Here is a 15,706-nt window from a genome sequence, read left to right on the forward strand (position 1 = left end):
TATAAATAGCATTCTTCATATAGCTGTATATGTTTATAGTGATTGGATACATGGAAGTTCCTACATAGCTTGGATTCATGGAAGTTGTTATATGGCTTGGTAATCTTTATATGGTTGCTTTATAAAGCTTGGTTAGATAAAATGGGGTTTTCTTTGGCAAATTACATTTAAAGCTTATCCCATGCTTGTGATCTTACTTAGTTGGTAATAAAGCAGCTGCAGCCATGCACTTTGGAAGGAAAGGTTCACATTTATGCCATGGTTGTAATCTTATATCTTTGGTATGTACATTGAAGCCATGCCTCTTATATAGTTTGGTACTTCAGCTGTAGTTTTGGGAAATGTATGTTTGCAAATCTGATACAGTTTCAGCTTTGAGAAGCTGGGAGTATATGCAATCTATATGTAGCTTGGATGGCCCCATAGCTATGTATGTAGCTTGGATGGCAACCACTACTATGTTATGACCAATTTGGTGGGGATGAATTTAGGGTATGTTGGATTTTTATGGTTGGGAATCTGTAATCAATTTTTATATGTAAACCACCTTACCTATGCATAAAATGGTGGTATTTATTTTGTTATATGACAGCTATGGTTGCGTACATGTAGGTTTTTTTGGATTCCTATACAAGTAGGTTGTCTTCACATTATCTAATGAGTTGTTGTCTATGGTTTGTTGTGATCTTTGCATTCATAGGGGTATTTGTTCTCCAGTTGGCACATTGTTCTGAATGGTTATGTTGGGATGTTGTTTAGGGTAAGAATGACACGCTTGCTCGGAGATTAGAGGTATCAGAAACGGGCAACATTCGTCATGATGTGACTTTACATGTTAAACTCAATTTTGTCATATTTTTTCTTGTAATTTTAACATGTTATTTCTTCTTTTTTTTTGGGTCTTTCTATAATCCATATTAGAGTTTCATAAATATGTATTGAACTTTCCTTTATATCACTATGTTTTCTTGATGTAATCACAACTTTTTTGAGTTATATAAATATTATTAAACTTTTTTTGCAATTTCATTTCTAGACATCTGAGAAAATAACATTCTGTTACACAGATTATTCATTCAACTCAAAAAATTTACAAATAAGCTGTTTACAAAACGCACAAACCAAACAACTAAACTGCTTATTCAGACCAGGGGCAAAAGGGTCAATTTTTCACAATCAGCTGTTTTCGAGACGCGTTAACCAAACAGCCAGACAACTTATCCGGATCAGCTGGTCATCAGCAGATTATCAGGATAAGCTGCTTATCAGCAGAAGCTGGATAAGCTGCAGCTGCCCCAAACAGACCCTTAGTTCAAGGCCTTGTAGTTGATGCTTATTGTCCTCGTTTTTTTGTGCACATTGGATCTATTACTACATATTTATGCTTTGGGGGTGAGTGATGATTAGATGGATGATAGAAGGTTTAGAGATGTGTGAAAAAAGGCCAAAGAAGACAATCACTTGTTTTTTTGCATGTCTTGGCCTTCTTCCTTTGTCATATCATAGGCTTTGTGAAATTAAAAAGCTTGTATTTCTTTTTCCTTGGGTTTTTTGCTTTGTTTTGACAATTCAGTATGTTTGCGGAGAGTTTAAACTGTTTCTTTATTGGAAGATTTACATACATACCACTTAATTCCTATGTATTTACATATCCATAACCTAAACTTCAATTATTACCTACATATCACCTTTTCAATGTATGAAAGTGTATTTCACTTTTAAAAAGTTAAAATAGTGATATTTTTTATGTAACATAGAAGATTTGGGCGGTAAAAAATGTAAGAGGTAAAATTTAGGGGTTGGATATGTGAATACATAGGAATTGGGTTGTATGTATGTAAATGTCTCTTCTTTTTTTAACCTTAAGAAAAGAATTTGCATCTAAATATTCTGTGATGTATGTTCTGTGTGCCAATGCCATTACTAAATGAAATGGTTTTTATTTTTTTTTCAAAATAAGCAAGCCAACCCTAATAAATTTCACAAATTACATCAGCCATATGTTTTGGCCATGCAACACTCATCATATATATATGAAATGAGTGTGACATTCATAGCCTACTGACCCTTCTAAATACCATTTTGATTATTTGAATGAAGTAGGTGAATGCTGGAATTATTTCATGAAGATTTTAGATGATATTTTTAGACTTTTAAAATCTTTACATCTTTCTCCTCTTGAAATTAGAATTAACTTCAGCCTTCTAACTATTTTGAAGAATGGCACCATTTTGATTATTTGAATGAAGTAGGTGAATGCTGGAATTATTTCATGAAGATTTTAGATGATATTTTTAGACTTCTAAAATCTTTACATCTTTCTCCTCTTGATATTAGAATTAACTTCAGCCTTCTAACTATTTTGCAGAATGGCTAACTTGAATTTTGTTGATGATCTCTATTGCAGGATGATTTCTTACCTCGGACAGCTACTCCTTTGGAAGACGTTTTCAAGTCACTTTTCTGGTATAGGCATCATTCTTTCTTCATTGAACTTCAACTGGTAGCAATGAGGTCTACTGAAAAAACATTGATAGATATCACAATGATTTAGTTTACACGAACAAATAGAAGTCCTTATTTTCTGTTGTTATAAAAAAGGGGGTATTTACATACCTAACACACAATTCTTATATATTTACATATATAACACATATACTTTCATATTTATATGATTCTTAAACCTTTGAAATCATATCAAAAATATCACTATCACTTGTAAAACAGTGAGGATGAGGTAAAGAAAGTACCTGTGGAGGAAGCCATTTCACGGTAAAAGAGCTGTAGTGAGAAGAAGGTAAAAGAGAGGGAAGTTAATCTCATAATAGTTTTTTTCCTTACGGTTAACTTTTAGGTACAAGTCCTTTTATAAGCCAAAAAGAAACATCTAGAGAAAAGACAAAGTAAAAGAATGAATGGTGTGACAGAAAATCAGTTGAGATATTATTTGGTGTCCTTTTTAAAGGTAGTGGAGAGCATTCCTCTATTATCCCCTCTCAAGCTGATGCTGGACTTTGTTGAAGTGTCAGCTTGTGTTGAAGTGAGTTGAATTGAGGTGTGGGAAGCGACTTTGTAAAGATATCAGCGATTTTTTTTGTAGTGAGAATATGTTTGATATCAATCTCCTTAGCTATTATTTTTTCCTAAATGAAGTGATTGTCTATCTCAATGTGCTTCGTGTGAGCATGAAACATGAGATTACGAGCTATTGCTTGAACATAGATGTTGTCGGAGTGGATAATAGTGGGGGGTAAGTCTGAGATTTGAAATTCGTGTAAGAGCCGACGGAGCCATATGAAGACGGTGGTTGCAGTGTAAAGAGCTCGATTTTTGGCTTTAGTTGATGACCTTGTTACCTTTGGTTGCTTCTTGACTTGCCATGAGATGAGGTTGTTGCTGAGGAATGAACAATGGCTTGTGGTGGACCTTTGGTCATGTGGATCATCCGCCTAGCTGGAATAGGAGAATGAGTGAAGAATAAGAGGCCTGGGTGTAACAGGTAGACCGAAGCCAAGGTTGCCCTTGATGTAACAAAGTAGTTGTTTGAAGTGGATGCATACTGGTTGTTGGAGATGTTGGGAGAGGGTATTAACAACATAGGTAATGTCGGGACGTGTTATAGTTAGGTATTGTAGCGAGCGAACTAATTGTCGGTAGGTATATGGGTTGGGATATGGTTGGTTCACGTCGGTGTGTGTTTGCTTTGAGGAAGAGAACGGGTTTAGTGAGGGTTTGAATTCGGTTAGGCCTGCTTTGGTGAGGATCTTCAAAGCATAAGTTATTTGATGAAGAAACATACCTTGGATGGTGTGTATAGTGGTTATGCCGAGAAACGTGGAGACGGGTCCAAGGTTTACGTGGAGAATTTATGCTTGAGCCTTAGAAGTAGATCATCAATTGATTTGGAGTTGTTTCCTATAATTCAAATGTCATCCACGTAGAGGAGGTGATAGAGCTGTGGAGTTGTGATGGTATATGAGCAGAGACGAGTTTGCTTGACTTTTGTGAAAGCCAAGTTGGAGGAGATGTTCGTTGAAGGTATTGAACCACCGACGCGGGGTTTGTTTAAGACCGTAGAGTGTTTTTCGTAAAATACATACATGTTTGGGATGATGTGGATTGATGTGGCCCAAAGGTTGCTGCATGTATATTGTCCCCGTAAGGTCGCCATGAAGGTAGTCATTAGATACATCAAGCTGAAGGACCAGCCAGTGGTAAAGTGTTGAGACCGTTAGTAGAAGACGGATGGTGGTTTGGTAGGTTTTGGTGCAATGCATATCATATTCCTACTGGTAACCGCTGGCAACGAGTCTAGCCTTATAGTGAGCGATGCTACCATCGAAGTGGCGCTTGATTTTATAAGTCCATTTTCTTCGTAGAATGGGTTGATCGAGTGGTTTAGACACTAGTGTCCATGTTCCTTGTTTCTGGAGAGCGTTGAATTCTTCGTTCATTTCTTGCACCCACCGTTTGGATATTTTGATGCTTCCTGAAATGTTAGTGGCTCAATTTGGTTGATAACAGAGTGTTGTAGATTGAAGTTTGATTTGGGTTTAACGGATCCAGATTTGTATCTAGTGATCATTTGATGATGTGGTAAGTCTTTCGAGTGGTATGAGGTGGAGATGAGGTGTGAGATGTGGGGGAAGTCATGGGTGAGGTAGAGAATTGAGCAGGGGCAGTAGTTCAAGTAGAGTTTGGAGAAGTTTATTCAGCTAGTTTTGGTGGCGATGGAAATGAGTTGTATTGACAGACGAAGGGAGCAGTGTTAATGGGTGTGGATTGGGAGGCGATGTGATAGTGCATGAGGAGGATGAAGGTTGTTTGTAGGGATATGAATGTTTGTTAAAGGTACCATGGCGTGATATGGAGATTTTGTCGCTTATGTGGTCGAGGCACTTATAGCCTTTAATGTTGTCGGAGTAGCCGAGGAAGAAATGTTAGGTGGAGCGTTGAGTGACTTTGTGGCGGTATGATGGAGGGAACCATGGATAGCAAACGTATCCAAATGCTCAAAGATGTTTATAGTCGGGTGGTTTGTTGTAGAGTAATTGTTATGGGGATTGATGGAGGGTGTTGGGTGAAGGCATACGTTTAATTTGGCACACTTTAGTGTGGATTGTATCAGGCTAGAATTGGAGTGGTAGGTTGGATGTGGTTGTGAGTGCTCTGACGATTTCAAGGATGTGGCGATGTTTCCTTTCAGCTATACCGTTTTGTTTTGGGATATAAGGTGATGAAAGTTGGTGAATGATACCGTGAGTGGCTAGGAAGGTGTTAGATTAGTTGTTCCTGTATTCACCACTGCCATCAGACCTTAGGTATTTTATAGATATGTTAATTTTTTTCTCCACTTCTTGTTTAAATTTTATAAAATGAGTTAGAACTTCTAATTTTTGTGTCATGGGAGTTACCCAAGTATATCTTGCAATATCATCAACAAATATAACATAGAAATAGAAACCTTGATTGGAAACATGTGGTAAAGGTCCTCATACATCTGAATGGATAAGTGCTAAAGGCTTGTAAGTATGATTTTTGGAGGGGGAGAAAGGTGTTCTATGTTGCTTAGTTGTAGTTCATGAAGTGCAAAATGAAGCAAGTTTTGAAATACATGGCTAGGGGTGTTGTTTAGAAAGAGAAATAAGGATTTTTCATATGGGTGACTGAATCGATGATGTCAAAGATCAGCAGAGGTAGATCGGGAGAGCATGGCTTCCTTTACGATGGGTACTGGGTAGAGTCCATCACGACACGGACCTTGGAGGAGTGTTTGGCGTGTAGTCAAATCCTGAATTTGATAGCTAGATGCATTAAATACAAATTTACAATTATTTTCAAATGGGAGTTGTGAGATAGAGATAAGATTGTGGGCGATTTGAGGAGTATGAAAGAGTTTTGAAAGGAAAAGCTTACGTGATGATGTTGGGAGAAGTTCTTGGCTAGAATTTTAAATGGACACAACATTACCGTTACCAATGAAGATTTGCCTTGACTATGGTAGGGCTCGGGTTGGTGGAGCTGGTAAGATGATTTGAAGCACTTGTGTCAAGGTACCAATCCTAATTTTGGCTTAAGGGAGCTAGTAAAGCTTTATGTTCCACCGACTTGTTGGATTGGTAGTTAATGTTCAGACGATGCCAAAAATCTAAGGTGAGATGGCCCTTTTTGCCGCAAATTTGACATGTTCTTGGCGGGGAGGTTCTCTGTTGTTTTTGTTACTAATCGAGTGGATTTCTAGATGGATTAATGTTCTTCCACACCCACGGAAAGAGTTGCGGCCTCTTCCACATTGTGAGTATAGAGCCATATGTAGATCTGGTTGTTGTGGGCTAGTGGAGTTATTGTTGGAGATGTTTATCACCACTTTGGAGGAGAGAGTATAGATCTTTGAGACTGATTGGGGTTAGAGAGGTCCAGATTGCTATTTTGAATGTCTGGTATGTAGGTGGCAGTCCTTTAAGCGTGTAGAGTATAATGTCCTCTGTATCAACTGAGGAACCAGATGAAACCATGTTATCTACTAGGACTTTAATTTGTGTTACTTATTGTGCCATGGTTTGGTTCTTCATTGACACATTGTGTAGCTCATTTTTGAGTTGTATAACCTTTGAAATGTTTGTGGCTTGTAGGCGTTTTTCCAACGTGACCCACATTTCATTGCAGCTATCAAAATTAATAACATAGACTGTATAGTGTTTGATACCGTGGATGGTAGGGTTGCTGCCAAATTTTGGTCTACTAGCATCCATGTGTTGTAAGTTTGGTTTGGAGTGGATGTGCCGGCGGCATTTCTTGTGCTGTGAGGCGGTTCTGGTATAGACCCATTGATGAAGCCTATAAAACCATTGGCCTTGATAATCTTCAAAACCTGAGATCGCCATAATGGGTTGTTGTCAGTTGAGAGAGGGGTGGTGAAGACATTCTTGATGCTTGGGACGAGAAACTTGAGGGAGAGAGGAATCGGTTGCTCTTTAAAGCTGAGAGAGGCTAGACCTTCGTTGAAAGTAGAGGTGGAAGAGGCTTCCTATGTGCGGTTAAGCAATGGGCTCTAATACCACGTAAAACAGTGAGGATGAGGTATAGAAATTACCTGTGGAGGAATCCATTTCACTGTAAAAGAGCTGTAGCGAGAAGAAGGTAAAAGATGGGGAAGCTAGAGCTCATAATGGTGTTTTTCCTCACTCTTAACTTTTAGGTACTAGTCCTTTTATAGGCCAAAAAGAAACATCTATAGAAAAGGCATAAAGTAACGTAATGAGTGGTGATAACAGAAAATCACTTGACATATTAGTTGGTGTCCTTCTTTTAAGATATTGGAGAGGATACATACCTCTATTATCACTAACTTTTGAAAAGTGAATACACATTTTCATGCATAGTTTTTTAATACCAAGCTGTTATAAATGTAAGTATCAAACCATAGGTGTTCGATGTGTAAATACATAAGAATTATGTGGTATGCGTGTAACTTCCCCTCCACCAGCCCGCCCGCCCGCCCACCGTGCCTCTCTATGTTTTTATTGTGAAGCATAGCTGCACCTGATTTGATGGATGGATTGTTCTGGTCAAGAGATAAAAGTAATGGAAGATTAAATGGAATTTATGATAATAGGGAAAGCAATTCAACAATAGCAATGGCCTTATTAGCAATCACCTTTGTTTCAAGTATTTTTTTTGTAATAATCACGTTTATTGCTTAAATTCCTTCGCTCTAATCTAACCTGTCAAATCAATTCTCTGATAAAATTTCAGTTTTCATGCACCTTCTTCATCTTAGTAACGAAGCATGAAATCGGAACCTATTAGGACGGCTTCTTGAAAAAAAAAATACAATGGCTTTCGTTAATGGTATATTTATAAATGAATATATTATGTACTTTTGGTTATTTCAAGTCATTTCGGCGGTATATTAGAAAACTGATATGTGTTGTCTTTTTCCTACAGTTTGCCTTGTTTGTTGTGTCTAAGGTGTATGAGAGATACATGTATACCGGAAGAAGTCATGTTAAGAGACCCGCGACGGCTATACGCTCCAGGTCGACTATATCACATTGTTGAAAGGAAGCCATTCAGGCAAGTTTTATTTTGAGATCATGGTCATTTACATGTGAAGCAAATGATCAACATTTCCAGCTTCTTCTTCTTTTTTCTGGTGTTGTAAGCCATTTACTTTTCTCGTTTGGTTGCCAGCATTAATGGTGTAATGTAAATCAAATACAAGAAATTTTAATTTTTATCATTTGGCTGGATGTAAATGAATTTAAAACTCCCCCTTCTGTTCAAATTTTGGTGTATTTGTAATTTGTTCCTGTTAAGAATCCTGATCCATAACTGATCTTGGAGCATGCTTCTACATGATTTTTAGTTGATTTTCACATTTGACTTTCTTCTTTTAATTTTGTTTTTCTGTTGCTCGTCAGGTGTGGAAGATTGCCCCCAGTTGTGAAAACAGCAGTGCCGGTTGATGGCAGGTTTGAGCACATTGTCCTATCATGCAATGCCACGTCTGATCATGCTATAATTTGGATAGAAAGAGAATGCCAGTGGGCTCTGGATGTAAGCTTTGAAACTCTCTTTTAATCAAACAAATCCAAATTTTGTAGTGCTCAAAAGTTTATGATGATTCCTCAGGAGCAACATATAAGCCTAAGGTGGTGGCATTTGGCTTATGTTATATTTTAGATATATATATGTATGTAGTTATATAGTAAAGGAGAATTTACGAATATATCACACAATGCCTATGTTTTTACATATCTAACGCCTAAAGTTTGGTTTTTTATATATGCAAATGAAAGTTTCTCAATGGACGGCTATGATTGGGCAAAAAAATAATTGCAATTGAAAGGGTCAAGGGGAGACTTTCCATTGGATTGAAAATAAATATAGAAGTGGTTGATGATGTGTGCATCAGTAGTTTTGATTGTTGTAATATAGTCTTAAAACTAAAATTTTGATTGCTCCTGCATCCAATCATCCCTTTTGTTTCTCGCATGATTATTAATTAAACTATTATGAATATTTATGATATAATACATAAGTAATTTTCATGTTATAGATCATACTTAATGGTGTAATATCTAGTCTTAAAGACTACATAGCGTTGTAATTCTTAGTAGGGACATTCACATACATACCACTCATTCTTATTTATTTACATATCTAACGCCTTAATTTTAAGGCTCACATTTATATCACCTATATCACCCAAATCTTCATTTATATCACCCAAATCTTCTATATCACATCAAAAATACCACCATTTTAACTTTTAAAATATGAAATACACCTTTTCATGCATAGGTAAGGTGATGTGTATGTGGAAATTGAAGTTTAGATGTTAGATATGTAAATACATAGGGATTGAGTGGTATGTATGTTAATCTTCCTTAGTATTGCTTTCGCCGTGTGAAAACTTAATACTAATGATATTAATGATATTTGTTTTGGTATTTCAGCTGATGCTTGAGAAGGAAAAGGCCATGGAAATACCTCCGAGTCAGCGAATGGACCGCAAGGAGTCACTTGCGAAAGGGCACAACGAAGAACACAAGGCTGCACTCCGTAGAGCAGTTTCATTGTCCGTGCCAGATGCCTACTCGCCTTCACCCTATGGCACATTTGAGTCGAATTCGAGTCCAATTAGTGAGGATTCCCCTTCTTCATCTCTGAAGGTGGGGCATAGAATGACCTGGGCCGAGGTCGTCGAGAAGATTTTCGAGCGGGATGAGTCCGGTCGAAGAGTAGTCCGTAGAACAGCTTCTTGTGATTCAATCATGTAATATATTTTCTTTTTCACGTTGTTATTCTTGTAATATTTACCATTGTTTATTATTAGGGGCATTTACTTACATACCACTCGATTCTTATGAATTTACATATCTAACGCCTAAATTTTGCTTTTATAAGAATTTACATATCTAACGCCTAAATTTTGCTTTTTTACAATATACGCCTCCCAAAATTTTCATATCACTTCAAAAATACTATCTTTTTAACTTTTGAATTATGAAATACACCTTTTCAAGCATAGGTAAGGTTTTATGTAGTGTGTAAAAACTGAAGTTTAGGTGTTTGATATGTAAATACATAGAAATTGAGTGGTATGCATGTAAATCTTCCTTATTATTATTATTACTATATCACAGTTTAGATCCTGCTGTACCCATTCAAGTTCAATGTAATTTAGATGTTTGAAATTTTGGAATGTAGTTTAGAAATGTCAGTTCTTGGCTGTTTTAGAAGATTTCTATAGGATGATTGTAAGCTCCAAAAACTTTCAGAATGACATTTTTTGGATTAATATTTACTTTTTATGATCAGTTAATAGACTTTTCAGTACAAATGCTGAAACATATTTGTATTTTCTGTACGTTGCAGTATGTTTTAACCTGCTATATCAGCAGTCTTCTAAATCTTTGTTTGGTTTCAGTATGTTACTGTCATTTTACATGATGCTGCTAATGCTTGACTCTTATTACAAATATTGGTTGGATTTATTTGCATAATTTTGCAGTAAAACATAATGAATAGCAAGATGAATATGCTACTAAGCGTGAATCATTTCGCTTGGAAAGATAGCTTGAATATGCTTAAATTATGAATGTATGTAATATGGTAATTTTACAAATGGAATTAACAAAAGAAAAAAAAAAAAAAACTATTTGAATTGATTCATTAATTAATCAATGTTTTCATATGAAAATATCTCATTGACTTAGTTTCTTGAGTTAATGCTAATGAGGTAAATCATACACATGCCTACTTGCAAACTATTATTTGCATAGATAAGAATATGAATATGAATCATAATTTTTTTAATGTAGTGAATAATGCATGCATTAAAACTTTAAAGGCATGTCAACTTTTTATTGATTCATAGAGTTAGTTGGATATCCTCCACCTTCACACTCAATTGATTCATAGAGTTAGTTGGATATCCTCTACTTCTGCAAAAGAAGAATTGTAGTTCTTTTGAAAATGAAAATATTATGTCTGGTAAATTGAATGTTTGGTCAATGATATGGATTGCATCACACCATCGGGTACACACAGTGATGTGATTCATGATGTTTTTCGTACAATGGACAATATTCTTCTTTTGAAGGCATCCTAATCAATTTCTCAAGGGAGGTAAAGATTTTTGGGCTGACAAATTATAATACTCAAAATTTTTTTATTGATTGTGTTGCAAGAAAAAGAGAAAAAAGTTCCTTGATCACATATTAGAGGTGAATTTTTCTTTAATAAGGTGCATGTTCATCATTTGAAAGCTTTAGGATTTTGGAAAACCTATGTGAGCTAAAAATAGTCTAGAATAAAAGGAGAGTACAGCATAGGGGACTATTTGCAAATACTCTAGTAATTTTCATAGATGATCATTATTTTAGCATAGTGACCAAATATTTTCTTCTAATTGCATAATCACTTGATTGGTAAAGACTTCATTTTTGTATAGTGACATATTTATAGATATGTTATATAAATGATTATCTTTTTAATATTATTTTACACTTGATTTATAAATGACCACTGATTAGGATATTACATGATTATTGTAGCAATGTTGCTTGTAAAGATGTCATATTCACAATAAATTCTATGAGCATGATCCATATTATGCAAAGAAAAATCTAGTGGCATGGGGGTACCATACTTCTCTGAAGAAATACATGACTTAAGATTAGATAAACGACCAATAAGTATGTCATTAGTGGAGTTTGATAAAAGCGATAGTTATTGATGTTGATCGATATCACTTATCACGTAATGATTATAAAAGTGGGAAACAATAAAATCTTTGTAAAAGATTATAACAAAAAAATTAAGTCATTCATCCCATGAGATTAGTATTGTTGGATCTTCCCACAAGTCACAATTATTTTAGTCCTTCACATATCTCCATGGCTAGAGGCCATGAAAAGCAACATGCATATTTGGTAAGTGTCTAATAAAAAGTATAAATCAATTTAAATTGTTAACAAACCTCATCAAGAAATAGTATGAAAAGGTAAAAATAATAAAGAAAATATCATGCTAGTGGCTTTTAGATAGGAAATGAGTCAAAGCTTAACAAATTGTCAGCATACAAACATTAGCTAAAGTATGAAGCAAGCATTATAATTTTAAGTGGAGCTAATGTAATAACCAAGCATCGAGGGAATCAACAACTCTAACTCACTAAAAGTTTCAATAGAAATCAAGAAGAACCCCGTGGTTCAAAAGCTTTACTAAGTTGAACCAAACATCAAGAACTTATTAACATGCATGTCTAATGGTGTTAGATTTTTATTCAATGAGCTCCAGTAGCATAAATTAAAGAGAACATATTAATAAATTAAACATACCGCGGAATCAAATAAGCTTCTAAGGTTGCTAAGCATATGAGCAAAATGAGAATTGGTGTTGCTGATTTACTCAAGTTCTAGCCAATCATCAACATGTGATTGAAGAAAATTTATTTTCCTTATGTAGCTCCACCATCAAGCATGTTTAGGGCTATCAAAACCAAAATTAATGCCATCATTTAGCTTTTCTAAGATAAACCTCAGTTATCAAAACTTAAATTGCTTCCACTTCAACTCCTCCATTAACATTGATTTGGAATATTGAAATCTAAAATCATGCTCAGTTTAACTCCTCAGTTAAACTTAGTTTAAGTTATAAAAGTCTAAATAGCTCACAATGTAACTCCTTCATTACCCTATTTGGTTTGATTAACCCCAAGCCTAGTTTGGTCACTCTAAATAGGTTTTATTCACCCATAGGTTTAGATAACCTATAAAGTTTTAGAGAAATGAATCCCTTCTGGAGCGAAAGAGGTTATCTAATATCTTAGCATTATGCCAAATCTCAAACATGTGGTTTAATCTTCCATGATACTTATGACCCACTTCATGCATCTTTCGATTGAGCCATAGCCTCAAAAGTCCCACATACACCCCCAGCTTGGCTATAATCCCATAAATCTCACATATATCCATGGATCAAACATTAACCAAGTAAATCCCATGACACCCCTCAAGTTGGATTATATCCCTAAAAGTCTAAAGATAAAGCTATGTTACATTCCCATAAGCCCCATGATACACCTATACAAGGGGCATGCCTCAAGGCAAGCCATCTATATATACCTATAAGTTTCATAACACAAATTTAAGAGGCAAAGGTCAATTAGATCCACCAACTTGAGGTTCTTCATAGTATACAGCTCATATCCACTAATAGGCCTTAAGGTGAATTTGTTCACATAGCTGTCACCAATCAAGCCCCAACAGCAATGTACCTTTTTGGATTTTCATCATTGATGGATTGGATCCAATAGGTCCAGTTATTATGAAGAAATCCTAACATTAATGAATTGACAATTAACCCATCCATTTATCAATAACAACCTTTTGAACCCCTGCTCCAAAGCAAAGTAAGATGTCAAAACTAAAAGTGTTCTCAAATTTGTCTTTAGGATGGAACTAATAAAGGATTGACCAATAAAAATTCTTGTATTCTCTACCAAAGAAATCTCAGGCAACTGAGAGATCTAAATTAAAGAAAACTTATTCCCTATACAACTATATTTTTATGAAAATTTTATATAAAACATAAAACCAAACCAATTTTAGGTCCTAATTTTACAACTTTAGCATTTGAATGCTAAACAAATTATAACAACAAAAAAAACAAAAAAAAACACACACACACACACACACACACATTCCTCATAAACATACTGTAAATATTGTACATTGTCTCGTTTATAGTAAATTTTGTTTTTTACATTATACCACCGAAATCTTCCATATCACATCAGAAAGGCCACTATTTAAACTTCTAAAAAGTGAAATACACCTTTCCTGCATAGATAAGGCAGCATATAAGTAAAAATTCAAGTTTAGGTGTTAAAAATGTAAATACATAAGAATTGAGTGGTATGTAATAAATTTTTCTAAAAAAAAACTAATGTGCGGATCTTCTACACCTTCTCTTCAGCCCCCTGAATTGAGTTCAGAAACTACCTCACCTGCAAGAAGTACAAAAAGGTTGCAAAAGCATTTCTCCTGATAAAATAGCAAACATAGGATACACAAAGTATCATTAAAGTTAGAGAAGAAGCATATAAAGTATCCTCCATGTAAGGAAATACATGAGAAAGACGTTGTTGTACAATAGTAGCTATGAGGCATTCTGGTTAGCTTGTCCTATATTCAAGCACAAAATTTCAAAGGAAGATTTACATACATACCACTCAATTCCTATGTATTTACATCTTTAACATCTATAACTCAATTTCTACATAAATACCACCTTATCTATGTCTGCAAAGGTGTATTTCACTTTTTAAAAGTTAAAATGGTGGCATTTTTTATGTGATATGAAAGATTTGGGTGGTATAAATATTAAAAAACAAAATTTACGTGTTAGATATGCAAATTCCTAGGATGTGGTATGAATGTAAACGCCACATTTTCAGAATGTAACATCAAGAAAAAAAAAAGTATAAGCACTTTATATTTGTAATTTTCTACTAAAATCTTGAAGCGTTACAAAGGGTTTGACCATGAATGTGCGAGCACACTAAAACGTTATTAAAAGCATTAGACGCCTTAATATGGCTACTATTTGTACTAAAAATTTGGTATAGATGTAAAAAAGATAGAGCCCATTTGGTTGCTTGCACCTAGAAAAGATCGCTAGATTCCAATCATTTGATTTGACTAACATATAACACATGTTTTAAATACCCAGGGATAGCTTTCGGACACTTTAGCTGCCAACCACCTTCGACCACCTGTTGACCTCATTTTTTGTGAGGTCTAGTCTTCCTCTTAGGGTTTAGGATCTAGCCTTAGGGACCCCCCTTTGACTATCTTAGAACCTTAGAAATGGAACCCGCCTTGTTTTAGAATTTCGACCTACTTTTGTCCCCTTTTGCTTTTAGAGTTTCGCGTGTGGTATCGACTTCTAGCACTTAGAAAGGTTTTAGAATGATGAAACCAACATGAGGAAACCCAAAAGGGATTCCCATAGGTCCTTCCTGAGCCTTAGGATGGCCTTTTGCACAATTCACACTCCCACGCATAAAACTTCGCAATTCGGAGAGTCGACACGTCTGATCGTCACAATTCGCATCGCTTGCACCGTTATCTGTCGAAGACTTGAATAAACCTTGAAACGATTGATCGCGGGTCGAAATTTGGTGAAATTTGAATTGTGACGCGTTTTTGACCCGATTGTCGACGACGTCGTCCGAACGACCCCGGATGACAAAACGGACTGCACCGGCACGTCCGGAGCGTCGATTTTGCCGCGGGAGGACACTCATTTTGTTACGATACCATATATATATATATATATTAATTTATGTAAAACTATTTTCCCCCTTTCCTCTTTAAGCCCTAACTCCCCACTCTCCGCGTCCGAGCTTTGCCTCCCTTCCTTCTCCCGTTCGCGTGCCTGGCCTTTCCCTTTCTCGGTCTCGAGCCGAGCGAGCTCTTCCTCCTCCACGCGAAAGAAAGTTGACCTCGTCCGTCCTTGCCTGACATTCTTCTGCCCGCGGCCTTCCTTCTCGAAGCCGTGCCAGCCTCCCCGAGCTACTTTATTTCCTCTTCTTAGTAGTTTGACTCTGGGAAGCTGGTTCCATGGTACACTCGAATGGCATTTTTTTTCTCTTCTTCCCGATGCTTCTCTCGCTGCCGGTAGGCTCGCC

The 15,706-nt window shown here is 36.0% G+C and overlaps 1 protein-coding gene and 1 pseudogene across 2 annotated transcripts in view; one reads left to right on the forward strand and one right to left on the reverse strand.

The window, feature by feature from the left end:
* The window catches only part of LOC110025148, a 19,858-nt gene extending 9,971 nt beyond the window's left edge, over positions 1-9,887 (forward strand). For both annotated transcript variants that reach the window (XM_020725445.1, XM_020725446.1), the window contains 4 exons: positions 2,408-2,466; positions 7,948-8,076; positions 8,424-8,559; positions 9,462-9,887. In XM_020725445.1, the coding sequence (XP_020581104.1) occupies positions 2,408-2,466; positions 7,948-8,076; positions 8,424-8,559; positions 9,462-9,785 (648 nt within the window). In that variant the 3' untranslated portion in view covers positions 9,786-9,887. The remainder of the gene's footprint in view (positions 1-2,407; positions 2,467-7,947; positions 8,077-8,423; positions 8,560-9,461) is intronic.
* A 4,013-nt stretch (positions 9,888-13,900) lies between these two features.
* LOC110025133 overlaps positions 13,901-15,706 on the reverse strand; it is a 31,198-nt pseudogene continuing 29,392 nt past the window's right edge.

Source organism: Phalaenopsis equestris, unplaced genomic scaffold (assembly GCF_001263595.1).
Source record: "Phalaenopsis equestris unplaced genomic scaffold, ASM126359v1 Scaffold000291, whole genome shotgun sequence".
Taxonomy (NCBI): Eukaryota; Viridiplantae; Streptophyta; class Magnoliopsida; order Asparagales; family Orchidaceae; genus Phalaenopsis; species Phalaenopsis equestris.